The sequence below is a fragment of the Sander vitreus genome, chromosome 2, assembly GCF_031162955.1.
Source record: "Sander vitreus isolate 19-12246 chromosome 2, sanVit1, whole genome shotgun sequence".
Lineage (NCBI taxonomy): Eukaryota > Metazoa > Chordata > Actinopteri > Perciformes > Percidae > Sander > Sander vitreus.
Window position 1 is genome coordinate 8,444,415 of NC_135856.1, and position 18,639 is coordinate 8,463,053.

Below are 18,639 nucleotides of genomic sequence, written 5' to 3' on the forward strand. Positions count from 1 at the left end.
TAGACTACTGAGATGGAGCTTTTTGTCAGTGTGTTGGTCCAGCTCAGGGGTCCCTTTGTTCCAGCTGCCACAGCAGATTTGGGCGTCTGTACGGAGGCCTGTCAGAAACAGGCTTATCTCTTGGGGGCCTCCCAGCACAAAGACCCATTTAGATGCTCACAGAGAGTGAAATCTTCATTATATACCTCTTGAAAGAGAAATAGACCTCTGCTCTTTAAGAAAATTAATTGGAGACACATATTTTGCTTGGCTGCAATGCATGCTCTAAAACAAAGGAACAGGAGACTCTAGTTCAGTGAATCCTTTAATTATGTTAGACTTAGAGTGAGTTGGGAGATATCGATGTTTCAGGTCTGTTTGTGTTCATGTTTACTTTAAATTTAGACACTGTCACAGAGCTATTAAGGACATTGAGAGTTGAGAACCTTATGTCTATTTTTTCTTTTTCTTAAAATAAGAATTAAGTTACACTAGAGAATAAGACAAATGTGAAATAAGATACCACAGTGTCCATATCAAGGGTTTCTATCCATGCATGCAATTGCCTATTCATGTACCTCTATATCATCCATCCATACATCCTTCCATCCACCTATCCATCCATCTGCTGGCCTTTCCCAGCCATGCCTGTAGTAAGAGTGTCAGTATATCTGCCATGGCGTCCTGCTGATGTGTATTGTGATGGGGTTGAATACTCCAGCTACCAATATGGCCTGCACCAATACTGGATTAGCCACAGTGGATTAGCTGCCTGCCCTCCTGCTGCTTATTCAAATATTGTTTCACGTATTGTCATCATTGGGGCAGAGCTCTGGCCCAGTAGCCTGTAAGCTAAAGAATATTCTCAAAGAAAACCAGAAAAAAATGTCTTCCATTTCCCCACAAAAGCGCCTAATTTCATTTTTCAGTGAACGTGGAATTTGGACCACTGAGGGTTTGGGAGAGAAGTGATGGTTTCGGAGAGAGCGGCGGCAGCCCTAGAACAGGGAGAAAAAGGACGATGGAAAGATGATGGAAAGCAAAACCCAACCAGGGCCAAAATCAGGCATGAAAGCGTGCCTTGATCTTTGATACATGGTGTTCTTCTTTTTTTCTCCACTCTCCCTTTCTCTCTCTCACTCTCACACATACACTTGGGAGTCAAGGCAATTGATGTGCTGCCTTTGATGGCAAAGAGAGGCCTATATTAACAGCCAAAAGACCATGATGAAAGGGCTGAGAAAAAGAAAGAAAATGGGTATAAAATGTGTTATTAAAAAGAATGGCAACTCATGATAAATACTTGAGATGGAGTGATGGTAACCAGACATCGGGCGCTAAGGGTTTGATGGTTTAACGGCAGCGGAGGAGAGGCTAAGGTAGACGGAAAGCTTACCGTGCTAGCCCGGCGGTAGTGGTGGCTGACGTTGGCTTGGTCTTTCCAGTATGTCATGCTGGTGGTCATCCTGTTAGAATAAGGGAAGTGAATACACTTGCTGCACGGCCAGGGTTCCTCCTGGTGATTCGGAGGTCTGGACGCCAGTGGACGTCCCACAGCAGAAGCAGTCGCCATCTTTGTCCCGTTGTTGTCTTGGATATCCTCTCCTGCGTCTTCATCCCTCCCTCTGTCCTTTGATCATGCCTCCCTCCCTTGCTCTCTGCCGTATGACATCATCACGCAGCGGTATCGACAAGCATCAAAGAACCTCTGGGCAGGACTGTGTATCTGTCGGTCTGTGCGTTTGAAAGGGGTGTAAATATGGAGCATAAAGAGTCCTGTAAGCCCCCCGCTCACCCCCATCCACTGTTCTCCTCTCCCTGCAGATGGATGGTTTGTTTGGCCAATACAAAACTATACACACACATGCACACACCCACACCACCCATCTCTCAGTCGGTTGTATCCCGAGGCCCCCTGCTGTGCCTGTAGCGTTGATGATGTGTTTAACGGCTTCATTCATCCCAAAGCTCGTTTCTTTTGTCCCCCATTTGTTTCACCCTCCTTATCCATCTTTTCAAGCTGTTGCAACAAACACAGATGTGTCTTTTAGTCAACTTTGTGGCTTAATGACAGTTAATTTCTTCTCAAACTGATCTAGTAACACTCCTCCTTGAGTCACCACCCCTCCTTCCTCCCACTTTGACTCTCATCCCCTGCTCTTTCTCTCTTACCTCTTACAGCTGGTCAGTACCATTTCCAATCCTGTTAAATTTGTATGTCCTCTTGAGGAGCCTTCTGTCTGTCTGTCATTTGCCTGAAAATCACATATACATGTTTCACTGTCACACTCTCAATCCTCTGCGGCAGCTGTTATCCAATCCAATGAGATCTTCCCCGCCCAAAAAACACACATAATTTGCAACAGAATGAGTAGCATTTGACCAAACATTCATGTACGAGCAAACGGAATAGAGCCAATCAACTCTTTACCACTATCAGCATATCTTTAACAAACATTTACTTTAAATAACAGTTAACAATCGGTATCTGACCTACAAAGACAGAGAGAAGTAACTACAAAAATAGTGAAGTTGAGAAGAAATGGGTTTTAAGGAATCAGGCTGGCCAGCAAACTGTGCAACAGAGAGAAAGGTTGTAATGCATTATTTTATGTATTTTAGGGCTGATTATTTTACCTCAACTCAACCACATCGCGCAAATTCACTTACTGCTAGCTGTTAAGCTAGGCTAGTTATCTTATAGCCAAACTAATTTAGGTTTCTTTTTCTTCGTGATGACTATACTACATTTAGTTATGTAGAATGAAAAAGCAGAATTACCAAGATGTCAGTTCATCAAATTTGATATTTTTAATTACAAAGAGAGCTTTGGAACAACATTAATTTAGATTCAGCTAAGGTTAGCAGTGGCTATGTTTTCACTAGAGTTAGCTATCTGGTTTTAGTTGTCTAGTTAGCTAACTCCCTCTGTGGCTTTGTTTTTAGCTTTATTTTGTAATTATTGTAAATTCTACATTCTGTTTTCGAGTATAATCCAATTCATATATAGTAAAACCAATGTCAAAAGGTCAGGTCCTTCTCAATTTTGATCAAATATGTAGTTACTGCGCAGTTCAAACTTAACATTTAGGGCAAATATATTTGTTATGTAACAAAAGTGTAGTCAAACACATGTCCTCTCTCTACCTATTTATTACCATTACACTATCTCCCTAACTGCATTGTTGTTGCTGGAATCCAATAATATATCATACTGTATTTGACTAATAAGCTAACATAAGCTAGCAAACTAGTTAAATCCAATGGAACACAAACCAAAAATAGCCTGATGTACTGCAGCTGAATTAATTATGTTATACTGTGTAATTACATCTCCACATGCTTGAGAAGTTTTACACATTGTTTTACATGGTAGTTTCTGATGCATTTATGTGATAGAAGATGTACTAGCAAAGTAGCCCACAGTGTTTACCTGAGAATAGATGTTTGTAAGATTATACTCAGACTAGTGGCCACTTTATTAGGTACACCTGTACAATCGAATGCAGTCCAATACAAGCCCTGCTATTAGTTCTACATTAAAGATGTCTATACTGTTTAGTTTTTGGCAACATTGTCGTAAATGTGTAAATTCAATGATATGTTTTAGCATTAAGATCATGCGAAATTTAGTGGTGGTGGTGTGCTGGACTTAATCATTTGAGAAGTGTTTCTTACATTCTACTTCCTCATGTATGTAAATAAGGACATCTTACTAACATCTCTCAATATAACGCAGTCAAGTGCAACACCACCTATTTCACCACAACCTCAATAATAAACAAATGATTGAATTTACACAATTTCATCAATGTCACCAAATATTAAACATTATACATTTCATAAAGGTAGAATTTATGACAGCGCTTTTGTATTGGACTGCATTATTTCATTTTCATTTCTGTAAATGTGCCAGTGTTAGTAGCCAGCTGGCTAATTTTCAACTGTAGTCCTTTGGCCAGATAATTTGAGACCAGAGCAACAGGAAACAGCTAGACATTAACGGGCTACAATTTACAGACAGAAGACAATACGCCATAACGGCAACAAAATAAGCATTCTCAAGAAGCTATGCAGAGCAACAGGAAGCTGCAAGACATTAGTACAGTAATACATCAACAATCCACATTCAGCATGTAGCCATGCATGCAAGCAAGCAAGCAACAAAACAGCCAAGCAACACTGATTATAGCCATTTTCTTGATACATGCAAACATGCACAGCAGCAATAAACAATGAGACAACAAAATATATAATCATGATGGAGATAGAATATTGATAGAATATTAAAAGTCGCAGTACAAGTTAATAAAAGGGTGAAATAGTAAAGTACAAGTGAATATGTTATACATACACAGGCCATGCAGAGCTGACTATTAGATTGTACCTAATAAAGTGGTCACTGAGTGTATGTTGCCTGTAGAAATTTCTAAACAACTATTGGCTTCAATTTCATCTTAAGAGTCTTGGTGCCATTCATATGATGAGTTCTTTCTCTCATTAGTGAAATAGGGCTTTGATCCAGTTCCTCTCAGCACTGATCATTGGTTCAAGAAAGAAAAGTAATTAAAGCTTTTTAGAGTCACACAGCTGATGCCCCAGTTCCACCTCCTCTCCTTAGTCTCCTGTTCTTCTATTTTGCCAGCTTTTTATTCACATCTTTGCTCTGCACACTGCCCGGCCGCCTCTCTGCCCCCACGTCCCCAATCCTGTCTAACTAATTGTCAAGGTTCTTGTTCGCATTATGCTAAAATGCATCTCTCTGCAGCAAAAGCCACCCAGTGATATAGTAAGCCCTCTCAGCGAGGATTAAACAGCTGATGATAATGAGTGAGTAGATGTGAGTGTGTGTGGTGAAGGGAATAACTGCTCCTGAATTTGTTGTTCACGTATGCTCTCTCCTCTCTCCACCGCCTTCTCTTCAGCTCAGCAAACTGTTTCTCAGCTTTCCTACAAACCAGCCCTCTTCCTCGTGTCCACGTTCCAATCCCATAAACAGCGATTTACATTCAAACAGCAACCTTATCCCAGGTATTAAGAAAACTAATTTCACAACATTAATAGACCCCTTAAAAATGCCCACTTATTTCCTCCACAAATTACTTCCCATGATCCTAATCAACTAAATCCGTCTGCTGATTGGTCCTTTTTCTGCGGGGACAAATAGGAATGTTTGGAATCAATTTGAGCACTCTTGGCCTACCTGTAGGATTGTTGGGGTAACAGCTAACAGCAGCGAGCTGACAGGCTGTAGAGGGTTGATAAGCATTTCTAATTATTGAACCCCATTCAGAAAGCTGGCAGCCACACACATATAACACAGACACACACACACACACACACACACACACACACACACACACACACACACACACACACACACACACACACACACACAATCTCTCAGAGAAATAGATGTCCTCCACACCCATATTCCCATTGCCACAATAGATAAAAATAAATAAAGAATTCATTGGTGTGTGCATCTATTGACTGCCATGTGTGTGTGACAAAGAAGAAGGCATCTGGAGAGCTACAAACTGACGCCTGGACAAAATAACAGAAAAGCCTCTCCATACAATAGCTCTGCGGTAAACACCAGTTTGACAAAGCTCATAATTGCTTTTTGTTGTTGCTGTCGACGTTTGGGTTCAACTCAGTGGTCATTTTTTGTAATTTCTTATCGAACAAACACTACATTCAGTGTCCCTCAGTCATTGTTGGTCTGCTTGTGACAACTTTATGAGTTGCCAGAAGCGAATACAGCCATGCTATGTATATCTTCATGATTTTTTGAGACTTTACCCATCGCCATATATTTGCTGTTCTTGTGTCTGATGCACATGATGATGAACATGAAACAAAATGGCAATTCAAACTGCTAGGTGTTTTGTCATAGGAGGAAATACAGGTGTTACTAAAAACATTAACAATGGCATATGTTCTATTCAAGTGTCGCAGTAAGCTATGACTGTGTGACTGTGAGCCAACATGCCTGAAACTGAAGCAGCTACATGGAATTCAGCCATCATTCATTTCCTTTTTACACCTATGCTTTGCCTACTGTGACATGTCAAAATGCCTATATTTATTAGGGTTTTTTTTTTAAATAAAATAAGCAAGCGATAGAGTGGACCTTGAGCCGAGACTGTCAAGTGCTTTCTTCAAGGTAAAAAATGAATGTGGCTAGGTCACATCCAGATATTGGATATGATTACTGATTCACAAAATCTCAAAAAATGTATGGTAAATGTAGTTTTATTGCAGGATTTTGAATAGAGCGCCCTTATGTTCTTGTATCTGCCCGGATGTCACGTACCTGCCGTGCACCAATCACAATTTAGCAACATTCAAATCAATATGTGATGACAGTTGTGGGGTTTTCTATGGAGCTAAATCAGGGCCAAATGTTTTGTTAATTTGAAAAGAATATATATAGTTGAAAAACTAAAGCTTGAAATTGAAAATTTAAGTTTTGATGTAAAACTTCAAAAATAAAACCATGTATTCAAACTAAAAATAAGTGTACCAATTTTTCTTTCAGTTTGAATAAAATTTAGATTAAGTTCTGGAATTATTTTGAATAAATTATTAATTTTCATTTTTCACTTTTATATTTGTTTTCTGTTCCACATTTCATGTTTTCAGATTCAAAACTTATTTTTTTATGGCTTCAAATCTTTTTTTTCAGTTTCAGATCAGTTTTTTTCAGTTTCAGACTTTGGCCCTGATTTTGCGTAGGGGGCGTGGCTTCAACTCAGAGGGGCGTGGAATTATGAGTGACAGCCTAACAAAGAAGGCAGAAAACTCATGTTGCCTTCAAGAAATTGTGTTACTGTGAGAACTATGATTGAATGCTTTCTATCCACCATATACATGTGATTTTTACTAAACAAACTGATGCCAGTGACAAAGTTCCATTTAAAAAAAACTGTTTTGGACAACACGTGGTACCAATTACACTATAAGAGCAATAAACTGTGCCAGATTGTGCAGTTCAGCAGGAACAATGACTTCACCCACTTCCACGTACGACTTTGAATGTATGCACCACAGTATTCACTCAGCAGTCAGCATGGCGTCCGCTCCGCCAAGGCAACCCTGGCGCCAGCGCACAGGTAAGACATGTGAAAGATATTAGCATTTCTGAATAGATACTTTGGGACATTATCCCCGCAGTGGCATTTTTTTGTCATTAACACAAAAGGTAAAATAGGTGGACAGCTGGACAAAGCTGGAAATGAAGCATGGCTAGCACTAAAGTTAGCATTAACTAATGTTAGCTTCACACTAGCTGGTGTTTTTACACTAATTTCAGTGTCCAGTTTTTTTTACTTTAACGTGTAGTGTCTTTGTTAACCTCTGTTTGTCAGAATGACCATAACTCGACAGTGGCTGTGATGCTTCATTTCCAGCTTTGTCCCTTTGTGTTAATGACAAAAAAATGCCACTGCAGGGATAATGTCCCAAAGTATCAATTAAAAAATGCTAATATCTTTCATATGTCTTACCTGTGCGCTGGCGCCAGGGTTGCCTTGGCGGAGCGGACGCCATGCTGACTGCCGAGTGAATACTGTGGTGCATACATTCAAAGTCGAACATGGAAGTGGGTGAGGTTCCTTTCCGAGGTTATTTTGCACTAAGCACCATAGCTCTGTCCGGTGCTTAGTGCTGCCCATGACGATTATGATTGGTTTAAAGAAATGCCAATAAACCAGAGCCCATTTTCAGTCTTTCAGTGATAGACTCTAAATAATAATATATAATCATTTCAAACTTTATTATTATTATTAGCTTATTTAGTAATAAATATGGAAGGTTATAATGCAATGTTTAAACCAAATTTTCAGGGGCTCTAATGGTTATTTTAACCATATGTAAGTAGGTGAAAGTAGACCTGGAGTCCTTAAAAATCCCTGAAGCTCAACAATTTGAGCCTCGACTTGTTCATTCTGCACTGTGAGAGAGAAGGCTACAGTTGTGAGGGGGCTGAGACCATTGTTCGGGTAAAGTGAGACAAATGAGACCCTGGAGAGCACTACTTAGCCATTAATAAAGGTCAGATATGGAGCCACACCAATGGATGCTAATCCTGACCCCGGGGACTGTGTGCTCATGCGCCTGTGGATGCAATTGTTTCACAGGCCTGTGACATTTAAACCTGAATGAGCGTACAATCCTGGGTGGCAGAACAGTGTGTACGTGTTTGTATGACTATTTTGTTTTAAAGTGGCGGGCTTTAGTGCCAACTGAGGTTTAATTAGAAACGGCCTTGGGGCCAATTAAAACATCAGAGGGTATTTTCTCATGTAGACAACACACAGTGGTTACTACAGTAAATATTCTCTTGATTTTAATTATGCTGTTAAACATTTAAAACTGTCAGATTCCACGGAATGTTTTTTTGAATTGAATACAATTTAAATAACCTACATTTGTTAAAATATAATAATATTATATAAGTTCCTTGGCCATATGTTTTTAATCTATACTAAGATTTCACCTGACAGCAGCAATATCATTAAGATGCCACCACTGTGATATCATTATGAGGCATCACTGTATGTTAGCCATTATGTAGTCTCGTCACACAGTCTAATTGGTATTGTACTAATAACACGATGGCAGGCTGAAAACATCCAATCCTTTCCCCTTGTGTTGGAGCTATAAGCTTGTCAGCAGGTCACACTGATTGGGGCACCTGAGAGCCAGCGAGAATGCAATTTGTGAGTTTAAGCTGAATGTGGTGGAGATAATGACTGACGGGTCACAACAACAGTTCAGCCCAAGTGTAATGAGCAGAGAAATTCACAATTCTGTTAATGCATGTGTGTTATGTGTACATGACAGAGAACTATGGAAGTCCACACTATGATTAATGCCTTCACTGAATGCTAGCGCAGGTTATACTGCACCATATTTGCTTTAGGGAACATTTTTAAGTTTCTCTTATATTTAGATATTTAGTTTAGATTGTTCTACCCGCAGCTAACAACAAAGCCAAGTTCTCCTGATAATATCTTCAAAAGACAGACCATTACACTGTTCATGACCTTTGCAGAAAGGCTCGGTGGATGCAGAGGAGATACCCTGGACAATTCTACAGAAATATGAGCACATTCTGACTTAAACCTGTAAATGGAAAATATATATATATATATATATATATATATATATATATATATATATATATATATATATATATATATATATATAATAACTCATGCAAGAGTCACAGATGCAAGACCTGTCCAAACACAGCAAACAAAAACCAGAAAGTAGCTCTCATATTTGATCATGTGTCACCCTGGTGTTGCTCTATAGGTATAGCAATGCTGGCTGACTGGTCTGCCAGTTTTATCCAGACTGAAATAGCTCAGTAACTATTAGATTAATTGCCATGAAATGTATTGTTTGTACAGACATTTATGCCCCCCAGACGATAAATCCTACTGACTGGTGATCCCCTTACTTTTCCTCTAGCGCCACCATGAGGCCGACATTTGTGGCTTTGAGATAAATGTCTACACAACTGCTGGATGGGTTGCCATGCAATTTGTTACAGACATGCATTTTCCTTCCAGGATGAATTGTTATAACTTAGGTGATCCACTGAATGTTAATCTAGCGCCACCATCATTTAATTTGTCCAATCATCTGGTTTATGACCAAAAAAAACCTGCAAAACTAAAGACACTCCCATCATCCTCGGCTGTCCTTTGTGTTAAGTGCTGAATAGCATGTTAGGATGCTAACAGGCTCAAACTAAAATGGTGAACCTGGTAAACTTATTATACTTGCAGCTGCACTGTGCAGTCCTATTAGGCTACATCATTGATTGATACTTTTTGCATTTATTTCTGATGGAAAGACTGTCCTGGACTTTTTTCATGTTCACAAAGATCTGATAAACAATAAATCATGACAAAATATGACAAATTGTGAGCCATATTATCACTATAGAAACTCACCCAAGAACAATGCAGTTTGTTGTCATCACATTGTATTGGTTACTGTTCCAGTTATCACCTTTCGGCTGTCAAATACATCCGTCATGAGACGTTATATTTCACGTCAATATGAAAGCCTACATTGTTAATATTTACAAAAAGCAGCCATTTATACCAGAAGGTGATGTAGAAAAGAACATTTGTAGATTGTTTAGGAGATTTTGATACATTATTCATCCAGGAACAACAACCACAGCACACTCGTCACACAATGACCATGTCGCTAAATGAGGGATTAACTCCATCTTGTGGTGCAGAGAAGAACTACCAGTTCAATGACACTGGTGGTTAATAATGTAAACAGGACATTTGACAACATGTGTGAAATGCAAGACTGCAGAACCCCTGCAGGTTTTTAGTAGCAAAGTAGCCTACTTATTTTATGCTTACATAGTTTTGACACTCCTGTCTTCTCATCTACTTTCCCCCCAGTGGTGTCAATCACTGAAGCATAATGTACCATAAAATGAGTATATGTGGCAAAAACATTCAAACACACGGGTAACTTTAATTTAGGGACTGCTTTAGGAAATAACAGTTAAAAAAAACAGAGTTACTAAATGTGACACACAAGTTGATTTGAACAAAACCTCTTTGCTTTGAGTAAAAATGGCAAAATACATAAAATGACATTGAAATTATAAATCTAATTCAGCATTTTAAAATAACTGATCACCTTAATTTGAAAATGGACATCCCAATAAAGTTGGTACTAACATATTATAGATATCTTTATGAATATAAAAAAAAGACATTCAATTATATCAGGATTCTGATAAAGGAGGACTTGAGTTGTGGATTAAGTTGTGAAAAAAATAAATTGGCTAATCTTTGCTTTGAACCTTTCATTCAAAACAAAATCACTACAATATAATGCAAACTTTTTTTTTAGAAATTTTAAAATCTGACTGACAATCAGCTTCTCTAAATGTGAGCTCTTACTCCCCGTCAACTTCTTCCTCATCAGCCTCCTTGTCGTCCTGTGGCCCATTGTTGTCATTGTCGTCATCGCCTTTCTTCTCCTCTTCTTTGTTTGTCTCCTCTGTATCGTGTTTATCCTTCTGCTCAGCTGTATTCGTATCCGTTTTTGCTGTGGTCACGTCAGGCTTTGGTGTGTCCTCTTTCATTACTTCCTGGACATTGTACTTTCTGTACAGTGTATAGTCTTTTACCACACTGATGCAACACACAGCCTTGATGACCTCCACAATGATTGTCAGTTCTGGGTTGGTCAAATCAACCTTGTTCTTAGGGTTCAGCTTCCCCACGAGACCTGCAACGGTCAAAAACCAAAGAGACAAGTCAGTTGTGTTCACTGAGGATCAAAAAGGGGAAATTCACTTCTCATTTACTTCTTTATTCTCATCTGACACCATTCACCTAGAGTCCAACACTACCTGCAATTGCTTTGATGATTTCGTCTCTCTTGTTGTGGCTGCTGTTGCGGGCCTTGAAGGCGATCTGGTAGGTACCACAGTTTGGGGTTTTGAACCAGGGCTCCAGGAAAGTAGTCAGGTACTTCACCATGTCATCCTGAAAGGCCTTGCACGTTCCAGTTACCTGGATGAGAAGAAAACGAGAACAAGACACGGCGGCAGCATGGAGCTTAAATTATTCTTGATATACTTTTAACCATACTTTTGATTGTTATGAAAGGGTTAAAAAAAACAAAAAAAAAAAAAAACTGGCTGCATCTCATTTCAATACACTCAAAACATCTTTCTATACTGCATCTGTTAAATCACATGTATCATGGTTAGGTTGACAGTTGTAAATTTGAGCTTCTCACTGGTAGCATCCGAAGGATCACACGTGACTTTTTCTTCTTGGTGGTGTGGAGATCAGAGAGGATGTGATGAACCAGCTTGTCAGATTCTAGGAGAGGGGAAAAACTAATTGTGGCCACAATAACACTAAAAGGCAAACAAATCATGTCAATGATCCGTCCAAAAAAAAAAAAAAAAACTTGACTTACCCAGGTTTTTAGTTTTGATGAAGATGACATTGTTTGCTCCACTGTCCAAAGCCTGGAAGCGCCTCTCCTGTTTAGCTCCAGATGCTTTCAGCTGTGCCACTTCCTTTTTCAGTGCTACATCAACATCTTCTTCATCAGCCTCCTCTTCACTACTGCTCCCATTATTATCTTGCAACTGTGATCATGAGAGAGGCATGTTTATAATAACATATTACTTCTGCATACTCTTATTACTTGTTTAGTCTAGAAAATGTTAAAGAAGTACTGAAAAGTGCCCCCTTTCTAATGACTTTTTTTTTTGTCCAATCAACAGTCCAAAAGCCAAATATATTCAATTTACAATGATATAAGGACTGAAAAAGTCAGATTGGTGCATGGTTAAATTTGTAATTCCTGGCTAGCTAAAGTCTATTGACATGGATATGTGCACAATAACAAGCTTTTGCTCTGGCTACCCCTATGCATTACACAAAACCAATGTGCAACTAAAACTAAAATAACTTATGGTAAAATATGCAATTAAGTCGTCACTTTCCCACTACTGTAGGGTGCCGTGCACTTGCTCGAACATGCAATAATTAGTAAAGGACTAACGTGAAACAGTCCAGGCAAAGAAAGGTATCTGATCACGTTATAACAAGGAATAGTAATGTCTGGACTCACCTTCTCGGGCCCATAGAGCGTGTCGGCGTACTCATTGAGCAGATTGAAGGCCTCCGCGGTGCACTTCCTCTCGTTCATGTTGCATGTGATGAGGATCCCCTGCATGCCTATCTCCAGCTCCCTGGAGCCCTTCCACCGCTTGTTGTGGTGACCGCCCGCATACCGCTTCTTGCTCCGTTTCCTCGAGTCGTTTGACACGGCCGACATATTAGCAGACAAGCTTAGGTACGAATCAAAACCTTATATTTAAGCTCAACAACAGCGGGCTAACTTGTTGTTTTGGTTACTCCCCCTCGGCTTTATTAGCCGTTAGCTTAACAGTTGAGGCTAAACATTTCCGGTATTTTAAAGCTGTAGCGACTACAATGTAAAAGTCATGTGAAGGTTACAAAATGATACAGACTGTCCGCTGTGTTCAAATCAATGAACTTTAGCTGTTTCAAAGGACCGATATCTCATTCAGTCACAACACAGCACGTTTTTTGGTTTTTGGTACGGCGCGTGAGGAGGGACAAAAGACTTCAACGTTCTCGCGATTAATTGTTCGCCTTTGGATTTTTGGCAGTGCTTATACAGTACATGTTGTATACTTACTATATAAAACTGGTAGTGGAATGTAACTAAGTACATTTACCCAAGTACTGTACATATTTTGAGGTAGTATTTCTATTTTATGCTACTTTTTACTTACTCCACAACTACATTTCTACTTTTTACTTCACATAGCTTTAATCACTAGTTGCGTTACAGATTAAGACTATCAACACGAAATATAAATCAACTAATAAATATGATATATTACTAAATGTTAAGGCAGTATATAAAGTAGTTAAAATGAGCGCTATTAAAGCAGCTGCAACTACAACTGCATTAAAGGGATGCTTATACATTAATGCATCACTAATTATAATCCAGTACTGCATTGAGTTCTTTTCATACTTCAAATGTATTTTTATGCTAATATGCTTTTTCTGTGTGCCAATCTTACAGCCACATTCTCCTTTATGATGATACGATCCAGAGAGCTGATGGAATAACATTTCACGGGAATTGTACCTCGTACGATTTCATGTGACAAATTAAAATGATTGATATCGAATGCAGGACTTTTACTGAAGTCTAATAAAATATTTTTTACAGTACTTCTTCCACCACTGATAAAAACAACTGTCAAAACCAAGAGCAAAACTAAAACATGAAACAAAGTCAAGTCATGATTAAAACAGCCACTTTATCATTTTATTTGATCTCCAAAGCACATTTTCCAAAAAGTATTTTTACTGTACAACACATAGAATATTAAGTATATTATCATTATTGGTTGATAGATTGTTTTTTATAGTAAAAAAACCACATTAATAACATTGTGCCAAATATTATAATATATATTAAATAATACATCAGAAAAGCAACAAGTCAGTATTTTGATTAAAAGCTAATTCATTCTCCAAACTGGAATCAGTAAAGTTAATTGAGCATTCACTATGTCAATAAAATCACAACTTTGATTTTTACTGCTGTATGTAGTTTATAAAAAGAGATCTCCCCTTTATTTCAAGCGTATCTATTCAGATTCAACTTTATGACAAAACATAAAAAGCAAAATACAATTCATGTGGAACCGTCTTTGTGGCTATTGGTTACCAATATAATAACATAACAGTCTTATGTGACTGAGGTAGAACACACACTCTGCTTCCCCCCCCTCTCCCAACTAGTTAATAGCTCTTTCTCAGTGTTGACCTCTGGGGTGGACGACAGCTCAGAGTCGAGTTGATCTGACAAAGTGAGACAGAAGACCCGACAGCAGGAGCGTCCGCTGAACTGCTTTCCATCAGAGCCGACTCCCACTTAAAGAACTCGCAGCCCTTCTGGATCGTGCCTCCGCTGCCTGACCGGCGGACTGGACAGCAGTAAAACCCTCGCCCGTGGTTCGGACCGCCGTTGGATACGGACTGACGCTTTGCACGACGCCCACACGCACACAGCGGGGATGTGATCCTCTGCCCTCCTTTCATTGTCGCGGAAATGGAGGTGCGATTGGTACGTGAGGAGAGTGTGTTGGTTGACAGGGAGGAGAGGCCATTCTTGGAGGCGCAAAAAGAACCGCGCGAGGGGGGACGTGAGGGTTTTGCTGGGCCAGTGTAGATGGTGAAGGAAGACTGTGGAGTCTCTTTGTGCGTTTTGTGTTGTGTGACGACTGCTTCGGGCCTGGCAAATGAGGTATAAGGGGTGGAGGTATTTTCTGGGATGAAGGGTTTGTGTCTGAATACAGAGGGTGTGTTTGTTTTAGAGTTTTTATGAGGCTCATCTGACTTTTCTTGTACTTGAAGAAAGGTTCCAAGTCCTATTTTGTGCCGATTTGATTTGGAGTCCCGAGTCACAGTTTTAGGCACAGCAAAAAAAGTATTGGGCTCTGAGATCGTTGAATGCCGCCTGATGTCATTCTTTGTAGGTAAAGATGTGGTTGATGATTCACTGGTCATCTTTTGAGCTGTTAAGTTGTTTTCAACGCTCACGGTTTCTCCGATTCGGTCCCTTAATGTAACCTGACCGCCTAGTGAATGTTTACTATCAGGCTCTTCCCACACATGACATCCGCTGTCAAAACCGGACACGTAATCAACGTTAAACTCTCTCTCCGTTTCACTGATAAAGCCATCATCCTCCTCCAACACCACATCATCATATGAACCACACCTATCCTCGCTTTCCACTAAAAGTTCTGCACCTTCCCCTTCTTCCACACGTCCTGTTGTTGCTCCTGTTTTGGAGGGCTGGTTCGGCTGAGGCAGACTTGAAAGGCCGCCCAGAGTAGTAGAACACAGAACAAGGCTGCCGTTGTTGTTAATTTGGGGTGAAGGACAATTTGTCATAACGGAAGAGGAAATATTCGTGACAGCCACTGCTGTAACTGACCTCCTGCTGCATCCCCATAGTGGCATAGTTGTACCATTCAGCAGTGTCTTTGGTGCGATCAGGCTTTGACAGATCTCATTTGTGTCCAAATCCCTCGCAATGTTCTCTGAACGTGATTTCATCTGACATAAGTTGGGAGGAATCTTGGAAGACGAGGGTTTGTTTGTTGTACGTGCGTTTTCCTTTTTGTCAGTGTTGGATTTTTCTTTCTTGTTGTCTGCAGCTGTGTTTCCAAACATGGTTTTGACCACTGATGGCTTCTATAAGAAGATACAATGAGAGATAAAAATCAGTAATTCATTCCTGATTTGTTTTCTTGAAACTGTGTAGTCAAATAAGTTACGTCAGTAGTTATTGGTGCTACTCTGTATAGTCCTCGTAAGCTGCACGTTTACTTATCTTGCTCTTCCTTTTGTCTTTGGTGTCTGGAAAGAGTTATTTCAAATTTTACGAGGCATCGTAGTTCAAAAAGTCTAAACACTGGACCACAGTCCAGTTATATATTTGTTTATTTATATAAAAAGAGCATCACAATAAAGCCAAACAAGCTTTATCCACAAAGACTTCGTCATCAGCCATAAGCGGTTTTGCTTGGGGAGGCAAAGGGGGGGCCGGGGGATTTAGGAGTTGGGATGCATCGTTGGACGACGGCCACTCACCCTCTCCAGGCTCCTAGTGATCTTCATCATACAGCCATCCCTCATCATCCTCGCTGCCAACTGAGCTGTATTTCGGGAGTCATCCAAACCTGAGGAAAGAGAGAGAAAAAAACCAGACACAGGATTAGATTGTGTCTATTTTCTATGTGGACTTATTTGGACAAAAGGACTTTTGCTTTGTTTATACCAGAATGTTCTCTCCCTGAAAACTGTATCCCCAGATCTTGTAGTGCCCCGTTCAGGCCTTTGGGTTTCCTGTCGTAAAACAGCTGAAAAATACAAAAAAAGGGGGTTGATCACAAAATGAGTAGTGCTGAAACGATTAGGTCTAATCCAAGTGATTAGTTAATTGATAGACAGTTTTATCAGTGAATACTTGGTTAATCAAAGTATTTTTGCTTTTTCTGGTTACGTTAATAATTGAATACCTTTTGGTCTGCTGGTCAGACAAAATAATCAAACTGAATACTTGAATGTGGACTGGATAAGAAATTGCCATAACTTTAACATATAATTCATATTATATATAGACTAAATAGTTTTAAAAAATAAATACCTGGTACATTAAACAATCACAAAATTAATTGTGAGGTACAGCCATAAAACTGAGGAAGCATTAAAGAGAACAGAGGTTTAAAGACAAAGAGAGTGAACTTACCCTGTAGGTGCTTCTCAGGTCTATCCAGCTGTTGAGCACATCAGGTTTATGGAGCTGCTTGCGTTTACACTCGTACTGCAAACAAACTCCGAGATCCCAGTCTGATACGCAACGCAAATGGAGGCACATTAAAATGAATTATGTGTTTTCAATTTTCTTTTTCCAACAAGGTGAAAACAAACCATGTTATCGTGATAAGGCAGCCTAGAACTACGGAGCCAGATAATTCTCTTTTCTTGTACTAAATTTGCTATGTTTTGAATATAAAAATGGCATTCTAGTCGATATTTAGTGTGCTCTGGTCTCCAGTGCAGGAAATAGCCTTACTAACTGAGGCAGAGACCGACCATAAAGAGGTGTAGAACAAAGCAATTGAATTGTACCTGACCATGTGAGGAAAGTACACAGTTTTTGAGAAGGTGAAGGTGCAGAAGATCTCTGTTGTCTGTTGGGAAAGACCACACCCATCTCGAGCTGCAACTTTTGCAGCCAGCGGCTGAACCGAGAAAGACAGATCTGAAGAGGTATCCCTGCCTCAACTTGCATCTGTGAGACAGAGAAACAAAGATCTCAGATGTAATGTAAAACTATATACGACACACGGCACCAGAAAGTGCACTCGTATGTTTGTAGCTGTGTATTTAAACCGTCACCTGTGTAATCCCGGTCAGCTCAGTGCAGAACTCGGACAGAATGGGGTGCTCTTGGGGTTGAACATAATTATGAAACTCAGACTCGACCTCCCCTGTGGATGTGTTCAACAGAACAGCAGGAAACTCAACTGCATTGAAGGAAGAAAGGAAAGAGGCACGTATGTTATCAGCAACAAGGGTGAAAAATAAGAATAGTCCACAAGTGACATTTAAAGGGCTATACTTACTAATTTCCTGGGTGGAGTTGTTTTTCTCTCTCCAGCAAGTGGACTCAAAATCTATCACAATCAGGTATGAAAATTCTTGATCTGAAAGAAAACAGACAGTATTATACAGTTGCAAGTGCAACAGTGTAATCTAGTGTAAACATGTAATGACTAAGGGGATTAAGACTCAACATCTCTGTTGGTCTGTATGCACACTATCAATAAAAATAATAAATAAATAATAAAACAATCATACTTACTTGATAACAATGATTTCTTTGACCCATTAGAGGACTGACTCCGCTGTCTCAATAATCCAAGTTCTCTGTAGAGGCAGAGAGAGAAACAAGAAATGCAGTAACGTTAAAGTTAATATTAACTGCAACGTCAGCCAGACATGTTTTTTTGCCAAATATTAGCGGTAATAACACTACTTACGTTACTACTACTACTAAATACAATGTATAGGGTAAGAAAGTGTTGACCATTTTAAACACAAATAGTTATAATATTTAAAATATTCAAGAACTCAACGCCTCACGACCGTAGAACCTGAAACAATATATTTGTTTTCTTCATCTTCGCGGTAACGTTAAAGGCTCATGGTTATTCAGTTACTTACTTGGCAAGTTTCTTTGTCGACATAACGTTAGCTATTTCTTGAATTAATGGTAACTAACTGTACAAAGCACGAAGGTATAAAGGGGTCTTAACTAGAAAATGCAGCCAATATCGCGCTGCTTTTTCAAATGTCAGTCTGAGCTTGATTAACAGGGGCTGCTAGTCATTAAAATCAACTGTAGAAAGAAATAGTCGATCACAGAAACATCGACGAAACTGAACGAACTGCATTTCCGGTTATACCATGTTGTCACAAAAACAAAAGCATAAATTACTGCAGCCCATAGACATTATGA

The 18,639-nt window shown here is 39.5% G+C and overlaps 2 protein-coding genes across 2 annotated transcripts; both read right to left on the bottom strand.

The window, feature by feature from the left end:
• Positions 1-10,477: 10,477 nt before the first annotated feature.
• thumpd1 (THUMP domain containing 1) lies at positions 10,478-13,033 on the bottom strand. Its single transcript, XM_078275867.1, has 5 exons — positions 12,628-13,033; positions 11,965-12,139; positions 11,779-11,864; positions 11,387-11,549; positions 10,478-11,262 (listed from the first exon to the last, which is right to left on the bottom strand). The coding sequence occupies exons 1-5, from the start codon at positions 12,832-12,834 to the stop codon at positions 10,928-10,930; spliced, it is 966 nt and encodes a 321-aa protein (XP_078131993.1). The 5' UTR covers positions 12,835-13,033; the 3' UTR covers positions 10,478-10,927.
• Positions 13,034-13,850: 817 nt separating this feature from the next.
• Positions 13,851-18,467, bottom strand: eri2 (ERI1 exoribonuclease family member 2). Its single transcript, XM_078268254.1, has 9 exons — positions 18,345-18,467; positions 17,983-18,047; positions 17,744-17,824; positions 17,517-17,644; positions 17,247-17,409; positions 16,864-16,964; positions 16,393-16,474; positions 16,206-16,294; positions 13,851-15,806 (listed from the first exon to the last, which is right to left on the bottom strand). The coding sequence occupies exons 1-9, from the start codon at positions 18,365-18,367 to the stop codon at positions 14,346-14,348; spliced, it is 2,193 nt and encodes a 730-aa protein (XP_078124380.1). The 5' UTR covers positions 18,368-18,467; the 3' UTR covers positions 13,851-14,345.
• Between the last annotated feature and the right edge of the window lie 172 nt (positions 18,468-18,639).